Here is a 22,314-nt window from a genome sequence, read left to right on the forward strand (position 1 = left end):
TATATTTTATGTTTAATCTAATAATTAGATTAAACAGACACAAGAAAACGTGTACATATGTAGCGGCGCTTTTGTGTTGAGGCGCAGCTGTGCACTGAGAGAAATGACGATTGTATTTTGTGTTTACATCCAGAACTACGCAGCATATTACGCATTTTAATAAATCAAAAGCCAACGCAGACAGAAAAATAAGTTCCAGTGTATGTGTTCGAGGAAAAAACAAAAACAAAATACATTGCGGTCAGCGAAGCGTGACGACGGAAAGAGATGTAAAGGAGAAACAAGCAAAATTGTTTTTGTTTCGCATGCAAATCGAAGCCCATATGCACGGTGCGTATGGGCGCACTAGCCATAAGCACAGAGCATCTACAAAAACAAAAGTGCACTCAGTGTATAGGCGTTGAGCACCCCTGATCTACAAAAACAAAAGTGCACTCAGTGTATAGGCGTTGAGCACCCCTGATCTAATTAATTAAATTGAAATTTCTTAAATATATGTTGAATTTTTTTCGAAAAGAATCGCCAGACAATAGAGTAGAAATTGTTTGGAATATTTTATGTTTAAACTAAAAAAGTAAAAAAATAATCTTGACTTCTTTTCATTAAGTTTTTTTTCAAGTAAGTTTTTTCGGGAAGAGTTGGGAGCCATGAGAGATTTGTTGTTAATAAAATTGTTGCTTCAATTGAATGATTGCAACTATCTAAAATTTTGCACAATGCAATCAAACAATCGGAGTTGTACATTGAGTACAAACTGTTGCTCCAGATCGTATTCACAATACTATCGAACAAGAAGCAGAATTTAGTTTTACTTTTTGCGGGAGGAAGTAAACGTTTTTTCTTATAACATTGAAGCCTTCTGTAATTGTTGTTAAAGCAACAGAAACTGCAGCAAGTGTAATAATAAAATGGCCTCTGGTGGAATTTCTATCACTATAAAAGTATGCGAAGCAGCGAAAAAGAGAGAATAAGTAAAAGAAGCAAAGCAACTTTGAGCTTCTCACATATACATATATAGCTTGACTTGTATGTGTGTGTGCGTGTGCTTCTCCCCTTTGCCAACTCCACTTCGCCATTCACAGACACTTTGAACTACGCCCAGTTCATTGTAGTTGGCAGTTGTAAATGGCAAAGTTTATTCAACGCAAAATGTGCAACGAAAATATGTGGCGTGTGTTTAGTTCCCCCGAAATTTCAGTCTCTGTCTGTTGGGTAGACGATCGGGCAACCGACGTGGTTGCTCCAATGTGCCACACTGATTTCCTGTTGCATTTCCTGCGTCCTCTCCCCCAAAATAACGATGTGTGCGTAAGCGTTGTGTGAGTTTGTGTGGGTGAATTCTCATGCTATATTGTTGTTTGTGGCAAGGTAATTCAATTGAATTTGGGGTACTTTTGAGAGAAATTTTGATATTAACATTTTAAATGAATTTTAAACTGTTGCATGGGGAAAGTAGTGTTACTTATTGAGATGAAATAAAGTATTTTGGCTAACCTAAACACATCAGCTAATAAAGTTGTAATATAATAATTTAATATAATTTACCTATTCATTATTTTAAACTCTTAAAATTTAATTAAATTCAATTAATCACTGTAAGTCACACATAAAAACTATAAATTTGAAATTGAAAAATATTTTCAATAATTTCTATTTGATTTTGAATGAACAATAGTTAGGTGTGTGCTTACTTTTCCCATGCTTAAGAATACTTTAAAAATCTAACAACATTAAAAAAAGACATCTCCAACATATCTACGCCTTTGCAGGTTTGTTTTAACAAGTACTTTTCAAAATTTGACGATTGTTTAAAAATTTATGGACCTGTTAAATTACAGTTCTTAGTAAGGTTACTTTAAACCGCTTAACAAGAAACTAAAAACAAGTATTTGAGGAATTTTGCCTGTAAATAAATGTGTAAAGTGTCGTCATAGAAAAACACTTAAATGAAATAATAAGTTTTTATAACATTATTTCTATGACGATTAAATTTAATTAGGTTCGTTTCAATTTCATTGCAAGTTTTTTTTTTCTGACTCCTCGCCTTATCGATATCACTTCTTGCATTTAAGTTATCGATATTTTCTTTCATTCTTTGTTATGGTAGTAATCGATTTCTTTATAAATGGTCACACCATTTCGATAGTTTTCTTTTTAGAATGAAAGTGTGTGGTAAATAAGCTTATATTATATATAATATTATTATATTAAAATAATTTGAATAATGATCAACAGAAATCAATACTAATATCCAATCGTAGATCTTCTATATTATAAGTAATAATTTACATATTTAATACAATTTGTAATCATCTCTGGCTGCCCTCTTCTTTCACCCTCTGCTTCTTTACGGACTGTGTTTCATTTAAAACGCTGCGATTGTCTATTGTATTTTTTTGAACAATGGCAGGTGTCAGGCAGCCATTGCCACATAGAAAGGGTAACCCAAGTTAAGGTCCCTTTGTGCGTTTTACGCGGAATTACACAGCATAAGCAGCTGTCGTTGTCCTTGTCTACCTATCTGCCACAGCTTCTGCTCCAGCTTCTGTTGCTGCTGCTGATGATGATGGTGGCCTGCTTCGTGCTACTGCGACAGCATGCGGCAAACGCCAACAGGCGACTTGTCTGCTTTGTTGTGCCCACGTAGTGAGTGAAGCGAGCAACCCATTGTGGCCAAAAGGCAAACACAAGACCAACCAATTGCCTGTGTTCTTTCCCCCTCTCCTTCCACTTCTTCAGCGACCCTCACTTGATTTAAGGTGCACACAAAAAATACATTGCACAACAAGGCAGACTTTGGAGAAAGGGCAACGAGGGAAGAGTTGGAGGCGACGGCCTCACAAAATGAGAAAATAGCAAGGCAACTAAGAAAATGCATGCACAAAAGTAACTCATAATTAAGACAAGCCGAGGCCCAGGCACAAGCCATCCAATCCATCCAGCTGGCAAAGCTACTAGTAGGCAAGTCCTTCTGTTCATGTGGCAAGTGGCAGCATTTTGTGGCCGATTTTTGGGTTATGCTAACAAGTTATCCTCGGGTTTTCTACAGCAGAACTTACAGAGTTGAAACTGTCTTATATTAAAATATATTTTATTAACTTCTATAGTATTATGGTAAAAATAAAAAGATTATTCAATTTTATTATATAATATTAACTATAAAGTAATGTATACAATTAGTATTAAAAAAAAAAAAACTAACTAAATAAATTAGCAAATGCATATTCATTTCATTTCAACTTAGGAGTTCAAAGTCTAATTAATTGCTACACAGAAAAAAAAGCGTTACGATCAAGAAAAATTGTTGACCATATTAAAAAAAAATGTAAGTTAAAACTCAATCCAGAAGAGAAGTTCTAATATCAAGAATTTAAGTCATAATTCAATCCGAAAATGAAATTCTAAAATAAAGATCATCATTCTACAATAATTCTATTTTGGCCACTTTTGAAATTAAAGCATGAGTTCTTATCATTCTAAATATGTCAAAATTGAAGTCAGAATATATATCACAAATCATCAGAAATTTCTAGAATTTGAAAAATTTTCGATCTTTAAACAAGTTTCTTAAAATCTTAAAACGATGATTCAATATTGAAATCTTATTTAAAGAACTTTTTCACATTGAAATCGTGCTTCAAGAGTTTTTTTTTTAAGACCACAAAGATTTCAACCTGAAGATTTTTATTCCAATTTTTGGAACAATTATTATTATTTTATAATAGATCAATTTTTGCTTGTACTTCCAGGTTTGTTAAATAAATAAAGTATGAAATCTTTATTGATGTTTTATTTTATAAGCTTAACTTAATATCGCAGCATGATATCGCATTCTCTCGGGAGCTATTTGTATAGTATAAATCACTTTTGCAGGGTATCTTCTTGGCAAAGCAGAACCTAAATGTAACCACGTATCCTTGCTCTGGTCCTTGCATGCACGTGTATGTGTGTGGGTGCATATGTGTATGTTCTTGCATCTTAGTCGTAGTCGCATATATTTTTGATATGCTTCAGCAAACACCTGCAACGTCTCAACAACAATGCGAAATATTGTTAAGTAAACTGCACAAAGGAGCCAGAGTGGTTAAGGAGCGAGCGCAGAAGAGAAGAGAAGAGAAGCGGAGCGTTGGGCGCAGTTTTTGGTGCATTAGCGGCAAGTGCGTTGCCCCCTTCCCCTTTCCTTCCCTTACCCGAATGTGCAACCCGTCTATCGTGGCACACTTTATTGTTTATATTTGGCTGTTGCCTATAGTAGTTATTATGTCTACTGCGCTCCTGCATGATGTTCTCTTTTGTTAATGCATGGCAATGACTTGCTCAGGACATGGAATCACCATTTGCATTGCATCGCAGCTCCTTCTCAGCTGCAGCTGGAGCTTTAGGCTCAACCTGAGCCGCTGCTTAAACTTTGGAAGTTGCAAGTCATGGAGCGCGCACTTTTATTTGTTTGTTTGGATCATGGCACTTGCCATTGAGAGCACGAAATGAATATTAATAAAGCAATGTACTACATGGCGTATGCATAACATTTCCATTAGACTGCAATCGTTTGTCAATTTGCTGCTGTCATAAATCACTCGCTAGAGAGTTGCCTTAAAACGCAATTAACCTATTAGTGGGATGCGACTTACCAATTTGGAAGGGAGCCAGCAGCCAACCAGCTGCCTAGAATGCAATTAAAAAATGCATCCATTCGACGCCCTCTCGCCACTCACATTTAATTTTAATGTTCGCGAGGATGCGCTGCAGCAAGGACTACGAAGCGCCTAAGATTAAGTGAGAGAGAAGAGAGCTGCAAGTTGCAGGAGGAGGGGGAGGAGGAGGAGGACGCTGCAAGCAAAAGATGAAGATGAAGAAAGTAATAACTGCGCATTGCCATTATTTATGTTTATGTCCGCACTACATCATCTTCAAATGTCCAGGATCCATGTCTTGCTCCACTTGCTCCACTCCCCAAAGGCCATAAAAAACAAGTGCCGGGCACACAACTACTCTCTATGTGTGTGTGTGTAAGTGCAGTTCTTGTAAGTAGCAAACGGCAAATGTCTAGATTGTAGTTTTTGGCGAGGCTCGCAGCGGTTTGTGGGCTTTGGTGGACAGCGACGTTTAACTGCCTCATTTCGAGTGGCGCTGAACTAATTTCCTCCTTCGGAGTAGTTGCTCTGTATATGTCGGGAGGATGCACATTAACACAGTCGTCGCCTTCGACCTCGTTCAGAATATCTGCAGCAACTAAGACTTGTCTACTTGGCATTTATGTCTCTGTTAATACTAACATCAATTCCAAATGCTAAATCTGCATCTTAGCTATAAAAAATCAGAGTTTTAAATGATCGGAAATAGAAATTGTTGGCAAAAGTAGTAAAAAAGGAATTTGCGGGCCGACAATTAAACTAAAATTTTATATGAAATTTAAATTATTAACTCAAATTACAGCACAATGTGAATTGCTGACAATTAACCTTATTGTTAGTTCGAAATATTCGCTATTATATTGAATTGTCTTTAAAATTTTTTGGGTATATTTGTATAAACGAAGAAAGCTTCAGACATATGTACCCGGCTATAAAAAAACCTCTACCCATTCTCATTAAAAATTAAGCAGTATACCGAATAAATATTGAAATATTCCGACACTTATATTTGGTATATTCGTGAACTACTACATTTTAATCAAAACAAAGCGGTACTAGTGTTTAAATGTATTTATTATTTATTTATTTAATTTATATACTGAATAAATACTGAAATATACCAAAATGCATATATATTGTGCCAAAATAATATGCCGAATAAATGCTGAAATATAATGGAATGTATATTGGTAGAGTGATGATGAAATAATATACCGAAAAAATACTGAATCAAAACAGAGCTGTATTAGCGTTTAAATAAATAAAATTAATATACTGAAAAAAAACTACAAAAATATATTTAGTACATTTATATTACAAATGCTGTCAAAAAAAATTACAGACTCTAAACCGTTCAAACAGACAGACTGATATGGCCACATCGTCTCGGCTGATCAAGAATATATATATTATACAATAATTATTCCAAGTAGCGAGCAATATTGATTAAAAAAGTGAGGGGAAGCATAACATTTCCCACTCTTTGCCTTTAACAATTCACCGCTTTTTGCTGTTTTTTTATAGTGATCATTATCATTGTTGTCAAATTGGCAACACAAGCAAACTTTTGTGAACTGTAAATAAAAACACAAAAAAAAAAAGAAACGAATATGAAATATGGTCAACGCATAAAAGCTACGACTGGTCAATTGTTACAGTGCGATAAAAGTATTCGAAATTATTTGGCTATTAGCCCCTCTTGTAAATTGACGACATGATTAGCGACCCTGTTTTTCGGCCATTGGCCATTGACTATTGTTTGGGGGCATTACATGTGACATGTGCGTAACATTCAAGGGCATTTAATCAAAAGTAAAGAAAAAAAACAACGAACAATGGCTTCAAATATTGTTATACTTAGTGCAAACTTTTTTGTTGCTCACTTTTTTTAGAAAAGTGATTTTCTCAAGTTTCGCCATTTTAATCTCACAAGTCACGCACTGATTTTGCAATTTGCATGCAACGACCGCTAGATGGCGCTAGCAATGGCACGTGTCAATCGCACTTCGAAGCTAAAGATCAATATTTGATTTTACCAAAAAAAAAAAGCTTAAAACTAGAAGTGGGTAAAGATGAATTGCATAACTTTTATATTAAACGAAATGCATTACTTAAAATAAAATGCCATTCATAGCTGTCAACTGAATAATAAATTGATATAATTGAGATAAATTTCTTAATTGCTTAAGTAATTAAAATACTGGTTATAGTGTCACCATTAAACTACAAAATATGTAATTAATATATGTATGTATAAGCTCATAACATTGTTTACTTCACTTAAAATCTCCTTTACTATTGATTATAAGAGCAAAACTTACTTTTAAACTTATTTAAATTTATTACGTATTCTTTTTTAATTGCTTTAGTAATTAAAATACTCGTTACTGTGCTCACACTTAACAACTTTTTGAAGTGAACTTAAAATCACCGTTCAAATTGTGTCAACTTTTATAAAAGCTCAACTTACTTTTATTTTCTATTTTTTTGGGCTATCGATAACATGTATGTATGTATGTGTGTATGTGTGTGCATAGAGAAAGATACTTGTGTGCATGGTACATGCGTTGCATAAAGCCCTGCGAAACTTTTTCATGCTCCATTGAGTTATAAATATTCATAAAAGCGTTTCTATTTTTTTGTTTTTTACTTTTTTTGCTTTTGTTGCTTTGTGGTGCGCTGGTCCACAACTAAGGCCGTGATTTCTTGCATTTCACTTTGTTGTATATTGTGTTCTTACCAAATACCTAACCAATATGCCACGCCCCCACGCCGCGCACCGCCTCGCCAATTGCAATGTTGCAGCTACCGCAAACTACGCTCCTAATGCCACACTGGCATAAATTTAAAGCAGCAGCTGCGGTTTTTCGTTGCTCCCACAGTTCGCTCGATATTTGCACGTTAACGGGGAAGGAGGAGGAGGAGTGTGGGAGGGAGGGATGCTGCCCCGCTGATGCTAGCGACAGACGCAGTCAGTGTAGCTAGCACTCTATATGTGTGTGTATGTGTGTTAGTAACAAAACAACCAAGTCCCCCGCGACACGGCCAAAAGTATTTTATGCTGCTAATTGATTTTTCAAACCCGACTTTGTTTTTATATTTCAGTGCTCTCAGTGCTCACTGTTTGGCGTTCAATTAACGGGAATTTGCATTTTATCTAAAAACACTTTTGCCATGAAAAAATACCAAAAGCACACACACACAAACACCACAATTTTAATGTTACTGACCAAATTGCTCATATTCTGTTAGAACAACTTCATTATACTCATAACATAATCCAACCTCTAGAGTATAACTTGCTCATTGACGAGTGCTAAGTCAACACAATCAGGTAAAGATAAAAAAAAAAAAATAAAACATTATTTGTCTACTAGTGTGAACATTCTTTGATTACATCACTTAACATTGATCTTTGAAATCAATCGTGTACACAATACGTTTTGTTTAATAACAAATATGTTAAAGCTATTGAGAGCTTACAAGGCAAAAGCATAACATAAACCCTGAATTTAAATGTGATGAGCTGATCGTTGTTCATCATTACTAAATACTAAATTAATAAGTACTACAAAAAATACTGCACTCTTTACTATTATTTTCAATTTGTATCCAATTAAAATTAAAAATATTGCAAAACTTTATACTGCACTCTTACTATTCTTTACAATTTGTATCCAATTAAAATTAAAAATATTGCAATACTTTATGAGATTTTGTGTAAATAATTTTTTACGCTTAAAATTATTTATTATGCTCTAAACATAATTTTGTCATTAATTTGATCTGTATAAACAAGTACAAAAGCAAATATCCCTTTATCTTTACAAATATGTATATACCAAAACTTTTTACTGCACTTTTTCTACAAATTATTTTATATATACTCTGGGCACTCTTGAGTGAAAAAACTGGATCTATCTAAATGCAATCTGCTGGCACGCCTACATCGTTTAGCAGTCGTGTAATGATTATGGGCTGCCGTCCCTTAAATACCTTACTTTACTTATATAAACCATAAAAATTGATGAACATTCAGCTGCGCTGCATAATGCATGAGCTTGACCACAGAGATGGCCACCGACTACGATCTATGTATGTACAGAATATCCAAGGTCAAGAGGTGCAGCCAGCAGCCTAAAAATAATATTGAAACTGCATTGAATTGCAAGCTCAAAAAACCGGTTACATAAATACTGCGGTTTGCTGTAATTAACATACTTCTTTTTCGTCTTCTTGGTTTTTTAGTTTTTATTTTTTTGGTTTTTTAGTTTATGTCGTAATACAACCACAAAGAAAGCGAATCAAGTTTGACATTGAATTGTAAGTGTAGCAGCAAAAACAAAAGCAAAATCAAAAAGAAGAAGAAGACGAAGAAACCAGATGAAGTAAATAAATGCAAACCACACACACACAGACGACACGACATCCGATGCATGTACAAATTGCATGTGTGTGCGTGAGAAAAAAGTGAAGACAACAACCACGGACAACACACAGATTACATGTAGATGGAGAGTAAAGCAGCCAATGTCCGTATCAATGGTCAGTTTTGTACTCGTTGTTGTTGCTGTGGTTGCTGCTGCTTCTTCTACCTCCGCTGCTGTTGCTTCTTCTTTTTTCGTTACTTTGTTGTCGCCGTTTAATGCTTTTATTTTCTTTTTATATTTGCCAAACACATCGCCGCATTACGTCACTTTCACTGTACTTTGCGGCTTAAGACCGAACCCCCTTTACATTTATTTCTTTTTGTTGTTGTTGATGCTGCTGTTGTTGTCGCAGCTTCTGCTTCTGCTACTGTTGCTGCTGCTACTTAAGTTGACTGTTGTTGTTGTTGTTTGCACTTGCTATTTGTTGGTACAAACAGGCGAACTGCAATAAAAATACTCGTACTTAAATTTATGGTCCCGTGCATGGAGATTCTTCTTTTAGGTATGATTTATCAGATACATATTCGTATTCGGGTTTTGTGCTCTGCTCTGCTTTCGCATAATTTATCTCTCTGCTTTTACTTATGTACTTAGTTAAAACTGTGTTTTTAGTTCAAGTCCAGCGCTTGATTCCAGCTATCTTCCCTATAAATTACAACTCATCCAGTGGCTAAACAAGATATCCAAAAAGCAAGCCGTATAATATAGTGGGTACAGTAATACTCTATTAGAATGTAAATATTTTGTGTAAGTATTTATCTTTCTAAGTTTTCTCCTCTGAGGAGAATAAATCCTCCTTTTTAGGTGGCTCTTCACTTTTCTTCTTTCTCAACTTGATTTTACAATTGAGTAATTTGATGACCTCATCGTAGACCTGAATCAATTCGAATTGCACCAAATATCTGCCATCCTCAAGGCGCAGTGGAAACAAGTTGACATCAATAGATCCATGATCCACATAATAGAAACCCGGTGTCAACGGACAGGACATCAAAAATGTCGATGGCATTAAGGATTCCCCTTGTAGATCATCTAAGGTTAAATTGCGCAGCGACTCGAGTGTTTTACAGAAATCTAAATTCTTCATTTTTATCATTTCCACGGTCTTCGATCCGCCAGGAACATTATCCAACCGGCGAGCAAAAACATGCATTAACAATTTGCCAGGAAATTGTTCCCTCACAGTCATATTATAGTTGAGTTCCTCCATATTTTCAACGCTATAGCTGACAAAGATATCATTGGGAACAAAAGACTTTGAATAGAATTCATCGTACTGAAGGTTGAGCTAAACAAATGATCATAAATATTTATATGGTAGATATAACTATCAAACACAATTCCAACTTACGCCGAGGACGCAAAGTTTAGTCCAGGTGAATAGAAATAGAAGTCGATATGTATGCATTGAGTTCCCCACATATAAAATATGATAGCAAACTATTTCGAACTGAAGTTCGAAATGAATGAATTTTGGATAAATATTGTAGTTAAAGTCACACCACGTCGCCTGAGTTAATGGCTTACTGTTTACTGATCGCTTCATCGAGCTTCCCAGATTCTTATCAACCTCTTTTGTATTTTCGGTGTGTGTGTTTGAGGGCAGTTAAAAAATTAGTCTATAATTTAAATGCGTTCAGCATGTGTGTTCTTTCTAATGAGGTCAAGGTTACAAGGCTTTTAACCCACATTTGCGCATCATTTGAAGATATATAACGGACTGTTACGCATGTTTATGCCTATATATCAACCAACCGAAATTTCCAGCCATTTTGCACAATCTTCACTCATTTAACAATCTTAAAATTGTCAACATGTGCAAATAACTCGTCGTTTACCCGTGTAAATTTATCTTAGACAAAGACAAAGAGAGTGAGAGTTGGAGGCGGCAGGTTGTAAACAAATTGCAATCCCATAGTTAACACATCAAACACACACACACACACACGCACGCATGTGCGATGCAACCACGCCCTTTTGTCGAGCTACTATAATTTACGAGCTAATTGAGTTGCCCATGGGCATAAAAAACGGGTTAACAATGACATCGAATAGTTGGACCGCCAGACGAATCGACGACACAGCGATGAGACCGGTGACGATGTCGACTTCGATGTCGATGGGTATGACTCGATCAAAATATTTAGCTACAGTGAAGACTGCATTTACTCTTCGCAACTTTTTCTATGAAGTTTAAGTAATATAGCAACGAAATGTCGACCCTTTATAACAAATCATTTGCTTAAGTTAACCATCTAATTCCCAAGATAGCGAGTGGCTTTTAAGTAATTTGTCCGTCTGTCTGTCTGTCCGTCCGTATACCTACATCTCAGAGACTATAAGAGATAGAGATTTTTTTCAACAGCACTTGTACAGAATAACGAGCGTAATTTTGGTGGATACAACAATAACTATAGTTTTTATGATTCATGAAAACTTGATTGCGATCAGATAAAAGTTGTGGAAGTTATTGAAGAAAAACGCCTACTGTAATAAGGTCTCTCCTGACAATCTTGTATATTTTGCATTCTATGATATATTCTTAATGTAGTACTGTATCGATATACCAAAAATGACATTTAGCATATTTTCAGTATTTTTGTGGTATATTAATTTGGTATATTTTAAAATTAATACCGCGCTGTTCTGATTTTATTGAAAAGGGTATCTCACATTCGAGCACACTCGACTGTACTTTTCATACTTGTAATTATCTAAAAAAGAGAAGTCACTTGAATTATAGTCGGCAATATTCAAATATTAAATATTCTATGCTTATTTCCAACTGACAAATATATGGTAACTAAAATAACTTACAAAGTGCAAATAATATCATGGGTGCCTCAAAATATTCTTGGGGCTTAGAAGGTTAAGCTGAACTTCGATGTCCATCAAAAGGATTTTTGACTGTACTCGTAATATGCTTGTAATTTGTTGTCTAATCATCCGACAATAAGCCAAAGCATTTTTGTGCGATCGCAGAGTGTGGCAACTTTTTTTGTGTTTGGAGAGTCTCCAGTGGAGACATTTGCATAAATACTTGGACTTATCTCACACTCTGATACATTCAGCTAGCATGTCTCACAAATATGCTTACTCACGATTGTCTATGCATTTTCAATATGCTAGCTTATCAAAAATCATTCATTTACTTCCGACTTAATCAATTCATCGTCGTCGTCCTCACCTCAAAGTGCACTGCATTTGTCAACGCTTATTATGCAAATGTTGTTTGAAAAATAACTTTGGTATCTATAATAAAACAAAAAATAAAACTTAAACTATAATACATAAGAAATTAAGTCACATGTTGACCTCTATCTTATTGTATTTATTGTTATTAGTAGTCTTCATCATCGTAGTAGTAACGCCCAACTCATCCCATCCCATTCCAATTTAATCTTTTATATTGATTTAACGTTTTGAATCGTTTGCTGTGATGGCTATTAGAAGTGCTAAATATTTATTGTTGCTGCTGACCAGATTCATTTTATGGCATCGTGTGAGTTATTTGAGTCAATTTTGTGAATGTTCTTGAAGATGCTGCGCGATGATGATACGAGTTATTTGATTAACAGACCCCCAACGATAGAAAGGGAATGGAAATATTTTAATTTGAATATCATTGTTTAACTTTCGCAAATTTGTTCGCTGTACTATCGCATCTTCCGTGTGTTTAAGGTGGAGTCGGGGAATTGACTATTTATCAATTGAGCTGCTCCGTTGACCGATTTCCAAACGAGTTGTATATGCGATATATGTTGACATAACCTTCAGATGCTGTTACGTGGTGGAGTGATGAACTAGCAGATGCGCCTTAAGCATTGCACTTGTAAACTTTTGGAGTTGTACAACTCTTCTAGTGTTTTCTTATAGAGTATGAGGTGACATTTAATCAGCGGCTTGACTACTTCAGTGGCAAAGACTTCTTTTGTTTAGCTAATGCAAACAATTACAGCAGCAGACAAGTTTCTGATGCTGCTTCACCTTATAATATTTGCGATAAGCATATAGACTGATGGACGCCCAGCAGGGCTAAAAGACTTTAACGTCGACTCCAACTTGTATCTCGCATCGAAGTCATTTGCAATTTTTGCAACTTTTTCTTTTGGTTTTCGATTTTTGGTTTTTTCTTCTTCTTTTTGTTTACCGGACTCGTTTATTAATGCGCCTTTGTTTATGTATCGGCGAAGACGCACCATATGCAGTTTACATATGACATTATCATGAGTTAAGGGTAACTGCCAACTGCTTTTTTTCGGATATAAAAGCCACCGGCGCTGTAACCAACAGCTGCAGTCAATTTTGGAATTAAACAACTCAACAAGTTGCCTTCGCATATCCCGCACACACACACACACACAATCATTATGAAGTACATTGTTTTGGTGAGTTTCCTTTTTGGGATCAAAAGTATTTTTTACTTACTTTGACCATTCACATGTCGTCGCAGGTCGTTTTCCTTTGCCTCGCTGCTGTGGCTTTGGTGTCTGCGGTGCCCGTGGATGAGACGCTGCAAGGTGACAACATCTACAGCGAGTCGGATGTCCACAATCCTCACGATCCTCAGGCTATCTTTAAGCTGAAGAAGATCAAGAAGCTGCTGCTCGGTTAAGCTCTGAAGCCATATTCATCAGACTTGTTCAAGTCTTGTCTAGTCTACGTACAAACCACAAACACACACACATAAACGCACACACACACAATAAACTGGGAACTTCGCCTCTTCGCTTTAGCCTAGGCACTGCGCTGCACCAACCTTAGAGATAAATTCAGTTCACCGCTACAAAATAAATGGATAAACATATAAAACACAAAAATGCAGCAGTTTTACATGAGTATTTACGAAATCTAAATTAATTAAATAAATCACAAAAAGAGAAATATATGCCTGAAAGTAGAGAAGACTTTGAGCGTGTATTTTATTTTATATCTTATTCTCATCCTTAATTCTCTGGTGAAAGTTTTCGCTTGCGAAACTACTCGTATTTACAGTGAAAAAACATAAATTGAAACAATTTCAGAAAAAAATAAAAGTTACTCTTATAGCTCTGGTTTGACACTATATAAATAACGCAAAATAGATTTTTGAAACTTTTCTTATTATACAATATAATTTACGAATAAATTCGTTTATTTTTAGTTTACGTACGAATTTATTTATTAATAATTTAATTTATTATTTTTAAACAGAAAAATAATTCCAAAATTATTCCTAGCTCTAATGGAAGTATTAATCAAGAGTTATAAGATTAATCTCTACTCAGAACAAAACATTTTTTGGTATACGTTTTTTTCACAGTCATTTTCGCCAGAGAATTATGAAATATGAAATCAATCATGAAATAAAAATAATCAAAATTATTCAAAATGATATGATACATACAGCAAATTAAAAATCCTTTTCCCAGAAAAATTCGCAACCATTTTTTTAAGCACAATAAAACAATAAAATGAAGTGTAAGCAGAGGAATAAAATAAATAAATAATAAATATATTTAATTTTATTGAAAACAACAAAATATCAAAATGATTAGACGAGAGATGAGAGCCACGTAAAAACAGAATAAGCTGACGAAAAACTCATTATTGAATGTTTACTAGGTTGATATTATTCTATTTTTATTTTGATTTCAATAAAATTATTTCTTTATGTTATTTACTTGTCATCAGAATCCATAAATAATGAAGCAATCCAACAAAATGATTTCCTGCATGTCATTAATATCGTTGCCCATTATTACTACCAAATTACTTATGTTTTCGATTTAAGGACATTTATATAATAGTATATACATATAATATAGAAGAAGAGGTAGTGAGCGAATTGCAAAGCAATTTAATCTGCATAGAACACAGAGTTTAAAAATCTACATAGCTGATTCTATGTTCAGAGTCTAGGATTTTAAATTGATGAATCAAATCATGAAATATATTAGACTATGCAACCATTTATACATGAACAATACATTTCTGGTTTCGACTATTTTTAGCAGCTCGAAATTCAGTAATCAAAATTCGAGCTATTAATTAAAGAAATAAATACGCCAACTGTTAAGATATATAGTAGTTATTTTTAATAGGTATCCGCATTAAACACTAAACACAAAGTATGCTAATCAATTGTTGAACTCTCGGCAATTAACCCAGGAACAGAAGTTTCTTCAGCAGCTTCAGCTTGAGCAGGATGGACTGATCATCGCTTGGGTTAACAGGCTCATTTCCAGGACCCTCAATACCCTCGGGAATGGCTTCCTCGTAGGGAGCAGCAGATGTCGCCATGAAGCAGACAACGAGGCAGACGAACACGGTCTAAAAAAGTAGGAAGTAATCCGTAAATAATTGTTATCCATTGAACAGTTCTCAGATGTCTGATGGACGCACCAATAATAAGAATTTCATTGTGAATTACTGCTGGGCACTTCCTTCAGGTGAGCACGTTAAAGTGTATTGATGATCTCGCGTTTCGCGTTGACGGACTTGCACTGAACATAGACTTCGGCAGCCATCTATTTATATCAGCGAGCCGCTTTTAGCTTCAGTTTGAGTTTAAGTTTGAGTATGAGCTTGAGCTGTGCGCAAGCGCCGCTCGTCTTTCGTAGAAATTAAAACAACACATTGTCATAATGCAAGCGCGCGCTGTAAAAGTTTCGTGTATTTCTTGACCGCGAGAGCCCAACAATAAATTTGTTTGGACTATTAAATGTGATTTTAGTGTTCCACGCAAGGCGCGTTTTTTTTGGCTCTTTAGACGTGTGGAAAAATAAGAATTAGGCAAACTGAACCATAATATTTTTGTGTTGAAGACGCTTTGTTAATATTGGCATCATTGTTGTCTAGCCCCAACGCTAAATTGTTTTGTTGATTGACATCTCGCTGTGGTTTTTCGATATTTTATGTTTCCTTAGTTGGTTCTGTTTGACTTGACCATTAGCCGAAAGCGGCCTCTGACAATGCCACAACGCCTCTCTCACTTAATATTGATTAGCAGTTTCTATGGCCGACTGACCTCAGCTTTGAAATGTGCGTCTACTTGATTTACTAGTTTTACAATAATTATGTGTACATTATCTCAACTAATTGCTGATACTAAACAATAGGCAAACATTAGCATTAGAAACTATATTTCATCATAGAATAAGAATTATTTCTGAGTAAAAATGACAATAAATTCACTCACTGAAGGTTGTGAAGTCGGACCATATATTTATTAACTACTTAACACCTCTTTGTAATTTGTGCAAATTATTAAATAAATACAGTACTTGCCAAAATTTGAATTGAAACCTAGGCGCCAAATTTAACGGACAGTATTTTTTTAAACTTTGCTACTTTGGTCACACTGTTATTTAGGTTAGATAGCGCTGGAAACGATATCCACTTACAATCAATTTAATCGATTATTTTGAAAACGATTCTCAACAGTTTTCAATTAATGCTTGGTTGCCCTTGCTATATTTAGAATCAGCCATTTCTTGTCTTCTTCAATAAAAAATAGCACATTTTTATAATCGAAGTTACATAAGCCTAGCATAGAATATAAATCAATAGATTGCTTCTATAATTAAATGAAAGCATTATATCAAGCTCAAATCCAATCACTAACATAAACATATGAATTAATTCGTAGCAAGAAGACGCCTTTATTTAAAATAAATGCCGATATAAAAACCGATATATTTTTTGATAACAATGAACGCTCGCTTTTATTTAACAGCAATCCAAAATGTTAATTAGTTATCGCTCGCTGTTATCGCTAAACGTCAAGAAGCAAACAAAAAAAGGACAAAAAATTAGACAATAAAAAACACTTGACCAAATTAAGTCAAAATTCCAAAATACTAAACACCTAAAACGAAAAAAGTAACAAAATACATTTCTTTGGCACTCAGGATAATAAACAAATAGCAATCGGCAGAAATGACTGGTTCATTTAGTGTTAAACTGAAGTCAAAAAAAGGTCAATTCATAGTAAGCGACCTCAGCGAGAACACAACGTTGGCCGAGCTGAAAACGCGGATAGCGCACGTAACGCAAATCAAGGAGCCGCAGTTACATGTTCTCGTTGGCTATCCACCACGCCCACTAAACCTCACCGAAGAGCAGCAGCGCAACTTAATCGCTGCAGGCATCAAAAGTGGTGAGACACTAATTGTGGAGGAGAAGGCAGCGGTGGCATTGGCTGATAATTCCACACTGGCGGATGACGAAGCGCTGGCGCGTCGATTGCAGGCCGAGGAAGATGCCGAACACTTGCGACAGGTGACAACACAAAGCAGTGACCCTGCTGTCCCCGACAGCGCTCCCAATGCCACTCCCAGTTCCAATCCTGTGCCAGCACCCGTTGAAGCGGGTCCAAATGGCGACTTCAATGGAATCTTGTTGAAGAAGGTGGTGCCAGCGGACAACTCGTGCCTTTTCACCAGCATACGCTTTGTGCTTAACGGCAAAGTGGACAACGAGGGAAGCGAAATGATGCGCCATATTATTGCAACAGAGGTCGCCGCCGATCCACAGCAATACAATGATGCTGTATTGGGCAAATCGAATGCCGAGTACTGCGCCTGGATACAGAAGGCTGACTCTTGGGGTGGTGCCATCGAAGTGTCCATATTGTCCAATTATTATGGCATTGAAATCGATGTGGTTGACATACAGAATGCGATCATCAATCGATTTGGAGAGGACAAAAACTTTGGTTTACGTGTCTTCCTGCTCTTTGATGGGATTCACTATGATCCGCTATACATGGAGACTTCACAGAGCGCAGCACCTGCCACCATCTTTCCGGTCGAGGAGCTGGGCGTCTATCAGCAGGCTGAGCAGCTGGCCAACGAGGCCAAATCGTCGCGTCAATTCACCAATGTGGACAAATTCAATTTGCGTTGCCTGCAATGCGACCTAATGTTGGTGGGTCAAGCGCAGGCTCAGCAACATGCCAAGGCAACTGGACATGCGAATTTCGGAGAGATTTAATACGTGCTGATCTTTGGCGGCATTTATATTTTGGCTTTTATTCTTTTCGCCTATTACATACTCACCACATAGAGAGATAGAGAGCCCTGGAACTGTCCAACCTAAAGCGCTTTTTGCTTATTTTATTATTTCTCTTCTTTAGCTAAATCTTCAGTGGTTAATTTATTTAAATCTGTCTACATCCACGCAAAACTGTCATTCTTTTTAATTCAATAATAAAAAGTTCCACTCATTCAGCTAGTATACAAAAATCAATATTTCTTTGGTTAAGAAGCCCATGGCGGCGTCATTGCAGCTGGATTCTGCAGATAGGACATGACCACAGCACTTACGCTCAACATGAACGAGGAAAGCACCTAGAAAAATCCCATAATAGTCTTAAATTTGAATTCGTATTCACAAATCATTATATTTACCTGTTTGGCATCGTCACTTGCCCGTGAACTAGAAAAGCTAATGCAAGAGCAGTAAAGTGCAAACCAGGCACACCATTTCAGCTGTGTTAATTAAATACAAATTTCATTAGGTACATTTTCATTAATATTTTATGATGATGATGTTGACAACTTTTTACCTTCATCATCAGGCCACACATGGAGAAAATCATGCCCAGAATATTCATATAATCGGGCATCATGTCCTCATTAGCGCCACCGCTCTGTCCTTGATTTTTGGGCGCTTTATAGCGAACGATTTTCTCCTTGCGGCGTGGATCGACAGTGATACTCATTGTAAATTAAGTTTAATTTAGAATTAATTGGGTGAAAAATAAAACTGCAATTTTCATTCGTAGCAGGGAATGTGACTGAGCGTTGCCAGACTTATGGAAAACAGCTGGTCGGCATTCCCGGAAATACGTATGAGGGTGAATGACAGCTATTCTAGTTTACCAACGGCTTTTTGTTGACGGCGGTCTCTTGTTCAATTACATAAAAATAGGGGAAAATTACAGAAAAGAATAATGGCATTGCGTTTCTTAAGCTTTGCTCTAATCACAAACACACGACGCATTGTCCAAGCTAGACAATCTGTGAACTATGGGCGTTTCAACGGCGCGTTCAACACACAAAATGTGGCCGCTCTTACAAGACAGCTGCACGTGCGTATTTCAGACCAGGATGCGGGACTAGAGAACAAACGGGCTGCCAATAGCCACACAAATCCCTTTCACGATAAAATAGAAGAAGAGGAAGTCAGCCAACCATCACAGCCAAGGAAAACTGGGAAAGCGAATAGGCCAACCAAACGAGCTGCCAATAAGCACACCAATCCTTTTCATGATGAATTAGAAGAGGAGTGGCGGGGAGAGAGAGGAGAGGAGAGGCCATCACAACAAAGCAAAACTGTAAAAGTGAAAAAGCCCGACTTTGGTGATTCGGATGTGTTTGGCGATGCCAAGCTGGGAACCGATGATACTCCACTTGATGCCGGCGACCAGCAGGAAGAGGAGTTCCTAAGCAGACCCACAAGACATACACGTAAGCTACGTACCAATGAGTACGTACGCCTCATCAAGGAACATTTGATCAAACAGCGCATCAATGAAGCCATCCACGTTTTGGAGGTGAAAATGCTTCGCGAAGATCGCATCAAACCCGAAAGCTACATCTACAATCTGTTGATAAGCGGCTGTGCCAAGGCGGGCTATACACGCAAGGCGTTCAACCTTTATACGAAGATGCGACAACGTGGTCTTAAGGTCACCGGTGGCACCTACACATCGCTCTTTAATGCCTGCGCCAATGCTCCTACGCCAGCTGATGGTTTGGCCAAGGCTCAGCAGTTGCGTGATAATATGCTGGAGAAGGGTTACGAGCCCAACGTGATGAATTACAATGCCATGATCAAGGCCTATGGTCGCTGTGGAGATGTGGAAACCGCTTACATGTTGGCCGATGAAATGCTGGAGCGGCAACTTCCCTTAACCGCGAGTACTTTTAACTTTCTGCTGCAAGCATGTGCTGGAAATGAGCAACTAGGATTTCGCTATGCGCTACTCACGTGGCACAAGATGATTCAGCTGCGCATTGAACCTGATTACTATAGCTTCAATGCAATGCTGCGCTGTGTGCGCGATTGTGGATTCGGTGAACTGGAGTCCATGGAGCAAGTGTTGGCAGCGATTGCTGCAAGTGGAGAGCCCAAGAAGACAGCAATAACTGCTAAGGAGCAGTCTAATAGCTTAAGCATCGCAACCAATTCAACTGCGGTTACTCCGACTACATCATCAGAGGAAGTCGCTATGGAATTGCCAAATCTTCTGCTGCCAGGAGGACAATTGGACAATTTAGTTGCCTTAAATGAAGTCACACGTCCCCATGAACGTTTTCTGCTGCTCGGCGGTCTTACCGGGTACCTGGACCTTATGCTGGCACATAAAGTAACACCTGACATCAAGAGCTTTACCACAATGCTAGAGGTGATACCACCAACAAATTCCGCCGAGAAGCAACTGTTGAGTTTTGTGCGCAAAATTGGCCTCAAGGCTGACATTGATTTCTTTAACATACTCATCAAAAAACGCTCGATGCGCTTCGACTATGAAAGTGCACGCGAAGTGCTGACAATGATACGCACCACAGGATTGCGGCCAGACATTGTCACCTATGGTGTCTTGGCGCTGGGCTGTCGCACCCAAGAGCAGGCTCGGGAGTTGCTGCAACAAATGCAAGCAGCCGATATACGCATGAATATCGCCATATTAGGGGCCATGTTGCGACAAGGTTGTGCACAGAAATCCTTCACTTATATCAATGAAATCATGCAGCTAAGTTTGGAAGAGGGCATCAAGCCGAATGAACCTTTCCTACGGCATTTATTCAATTTTCACAGAGGTTGCGCACGAGCCATTGATGCCAGGGTAAGCGTAAACTACTAGTTTACTAGTTTACTACTAAACTACTAAAAAAAAAGATGAATACGTTTCTTTCTAACAGCATCCGTCAACCAAAACAACTGCTTTCAAGAAAGGACATTCGAAATTCTGTGATAAATATCGACTGTTTCTGGAGGAGCATGGTCTTACCGGTCTAAAGCTCGAGGATGCAGTCAATAAACTGAAAGAACGACCCTATGCACAGTACAAGGAAACACCTGTTGAGGGCATAGAGCCAACTAAACACGAGGAAGTGAAACGCAAAACCAAAGTGCGGAAGTACATTAAGAAAATCAAAATAGCCGAGCTAAGAGATGATCCAAGTGAAGTCAGTTTCACGAAAAGACTAGAATAAGAAATAATGAAGTGTTTATAATCTTGAATTAAAATATTTATTATGTTAAGCAAACGTTTTCAATCGTTTATAGTTCATGGATATATCAACGAAGATTTAAGCTAAAGAAGGTGATTGTTGTAAATCGCAGTCTGAAAATGATTTTATTTGACCATATTGAACAACGATTATTGAAGGAAAATCTTAATTATATTATTATTTAGCTCCATTATAAAAATATCTCATTTTGTTGAATTAAAGTGTTTATTGTGTATGTTATACATAAGAATTTAGCCAATCATTGTACGTTTGCGTCCACGAGCTCGAACTTCGTCAAACTTCGCGATGACCACTTCCTCATCCTTGCCACAATTGCGACGATATTCGGCCAGAATGTACTCAAAGATATACTTCTGTTCGCTGTGTGTGCTGAGCAGAGCCCGCTCCAGGACATAGAGGTCGACGCCTTTATCCTCTGCCCCTTGATTATAGTGGCTCAGTCCGAAGTCTATGAGAATGACATCGTATTCATTCTTGGCAGCTGGATTTTGATTGATGAGGATGTTGGATGTAGTAAGGTCGCCATGGATTATGTTATTTGCATGCATTTGCCCAATTATAGCTCCAATGCGGCTGCAGAGTTCCAGCAGCTTTTCCTTAACTTTTTCTTCATCCGATTCGGTGGCAACTGTGTCTTGTATAAACTTCTTTGCTGTCTGAGCATTTCCAAAGTATTCCATATACAGTTTGTGGGTGTTTAGATCGGAATGGAGAATGCGGGGCGCAAGAATGCCGGCAGCCAGACAACGACTAGATGCCTTAACCTCCGCCTTCATGCGCTGCCGGGTTATTTGTGTGTCCAATTCCGGATGACGGTATTTCTTGACAAATCGCTCTTTTATCAGGCATGATTCGCCCTTAAAGTCACCCAGATACAGGCGACCCTCTGCACCTTGTTTTATTATATCAGCAGACATATTCGTAGAGGAACAATAATACAAAACGTGAAGCTTAAATCACATTAAATTTGCAATTCACACAAAATGAACAGAAACAGCTGTTTTA

At 37.1% G+C, this 22,314-nt stretch overlaps 7 protein-coding genes across 8 annotated transcripts; 3 read left to right on the forward strand and 4 right to left on the reverse strand.

The window, feature by feature from the left end:
- Positions 1-9,827: 9,827 nt before the first annotated feature.
- LOC132788265 (uncharacterized) lies at positions 9,828-10,511 on the reverse strand. The gene is made up of 2 exons (XM_060795595.1): positions 10,416-10,511; positions 9,828-10,352 (listed from the first exon to the last, which is right to left on the reverse strand). Exons 1-2 carry the CDS (start codon positions 10,470-10,472, stop codon positions 9,828-9,830), a joined length of 582 nt encoding a protein of 193 aa, XP_060651578.1. The 5' UTR covers positions 10,473-10,511.
- A 2,835-nt stretch (positions 10,512-13,346) lies between these two features.
- LOC132791636 (uncharacterized) lies at positions 13,347-13,948 on the forward strand. The gene is made up of 2 exons (XM_060800645.1): positions 13,347-13,452; positions 13,518-13,948. Exons 1-2 carry the CDS (start codon positions 13,435-13,437, stop codon positions 13,677-13,679), a joined length of 180 nt encoding a protein of 59 aa, XP_060656628.1. The 5' UTR covers positions 13,347-13,434; the 3' UTR covers positions 13,680-13,948.
- A 1,176-nt stretch (positions 13,949-15,124) lies between these two features.
- Positions 15,125-15,572, reverse strand: LOC132792154 (uncharacterized). The gene is made up of 2 exons (XM_060801404.1): positions 15,449-15,572; positions 15,125-15,376 (listed from the first exon to the last, which is right to left on the reverse strand). Exons 1-2 carry the CDS (start codon positions 15,464-15,466, stop codon positions 15,206-15,208), a joined length of 189 nt encoding a protein of 62 aa, XP_060657387.1. The 5' UTR covers positions 15,467-15,572; the 3' UTR covers positions 15,125-15,205.
- Positions 15,573-16,810: 1,238 nt separating this feature from the next.
- Positions 16,811-18,291, forward strand: LOC132788890 (ubiquitin thioesterase OTU1). Its single transcript, XM_060796551.1, has one exon. The coding sequence runs from the start codon at positions 16,985-16,987 to the stop codon at positions 18,038-18,040; it is 1,056 nt and encodes a 351-aa protein (XP_060652534.1). The 5' UTR covers positions 16,811-16,984; the 3' UTR covers positions 18,041-18,291.
- On the reverse strand, positions 18,222-18,856 carry LOC132788894 (protein Asterix). Its single transcript, XM_060796555.1, has 3 exons — positions 18,615-18,856; positions 18,457-18,537; positions 18,222-18,396 (listed from the first exon to the last, which is right to left on the reverse strand). The coding sequence occupies exons 1-3, from the start codon at positions 18,768-18,770 to the stop codon at positions 18,307-18,309; spliced, it is 327 nt and encodes a 108-aa protein (XP_060652538.1). The 5' UTR covers positions 18,771-18,856; the 3' UTR covers positions 18,222-18,306.
- Positions 18,857-18,919: 63 nt separating this feature from the next.
- On the forward strand, positions 18,920-21,511 carry LOC132788889 (pentatricopeptide repeat-containing protein 1, mitochondrial). 2 transcript variants are annotated; one of them, XM_060796548.1, is made up of 2 exons: positions 18,920-20,900; positions 20,977-21,511. In XM_060796548.1, the coding sequence occupies exons 1-2, from the start codon at positions 19,002-19,004 to the stop codon at positions 21,268-21,270; spliced, it is 2,193 nt and encodes a 730-aa protein (XP_060652531.1). In that variant the 5' UTR covers positions 18,920-19,001; the 3' UTR covers positions 21,271-21,511. The 2 variants fall into 2 exon arrangements, with proteins under 2 accessions (XP_060652531.1, XP_060652532.1); XM_060796549.1 differs by having other exon boundaries at positions 20,954-21,174.
- On the reverse strand, positions 21,495-22,300 carry LOC132788892 (EKC/KEOPS complex subunit Tp53rkb). The gene has a single exon (XM_060796553.1). The coding sequence runs from the start codon at positions 22,224-22,226 to the stop codon at positions 21,540-21,542; it is 687 nt and encodes a 228-aa protein (XP_060652536.1). The 5' UTR covers positions 22,227-22,300; the 3' UTR covers positions 21,495-21,539.
- Between the last annotated feature and the right edge of the window lie 14 nt (positions 22,301-22,314).

Source organism: Drosophila nasuta, chromosome 3, assembly GCF_023558535.2.
Source record: "Drosophila nasuta strain 15112-1781.00 chromosome 3, ASM2355853v1, whole genome shotgun sequence".
Classification (NCBI taxonomy): Eukaryota; Metazoa; Arthropoda; class Insecta; order Diptera; family Drosophilidae; genus Drosophila; species Drosophila nasuta.

Excerpts from the sequence above, each read along its gene's own strand:
- LOC132788265 (XM_060795595.1), bottom strand. The coding sequence starts at position 10,472 with ATGCATACATATCGACTTCTATTTCTATTCACCTGGACTAAACTTTGC. Across the intron at positions 10,353-10,415 it reads CTAAACTTTGCGTCCTCGGC|CTCAACCTTCAGTACGATGA; the intron begins GTAAGTTGGAAT and ends TCATTTGTTTAG.
- LOC132788890 (XM_060796551.1), top strand. The coding sequence starts at position 16,985 with ATGACTGGTTCATTTAGTGTTAAACTGAAGTCAAAAAAAGGTCAATTC.
- LOC132788894 (XM_060796555.1), bottom strand. The coding sequence starts at position 18,770 with ATGAGTATCACTGTCGATCCACGCCGCAAGGAGAAAATCGTTCGCTAT. Across the intron at positions 18,538-18,614 it reads TGTGTGGCCTGATGATGAAG|CTGAAATGGTGTGCCTGGTT; the intron begins GTAAAAAGTTGT and ends TAATTAACACAG. Across the intron at positions 18,397-18,456 it reads CAAGTGACGATGCCAAACAG|GTGCTTTCCTCGTTCATGTT; the intron begins GTAAATATAATG and ends GGATTTTTCTAG.
- LOC132788892 (XM_060796553.1), bottom strand. The coding sequence starts at position 22,226 with ATGTCTGCTGATATAATAAAACAAGGTGCAGAGGGTCGCCTGTATCTG.
- LOC132788889 (XM_060796548.1), top strand. The coding sequence starts at position 19,002 with ATGGCATTGCGTTTCTTAAGCTTTGCTCTAATCACAAACACACGACGC. Across the intron at positions 20,901-20,976 it reads CACGAGCCATTGATGCCAGG|CATCCGTCAACCAAAACAAC; the intron begins GTAAGCGTAAAC and ends TCTTTCTAACAG.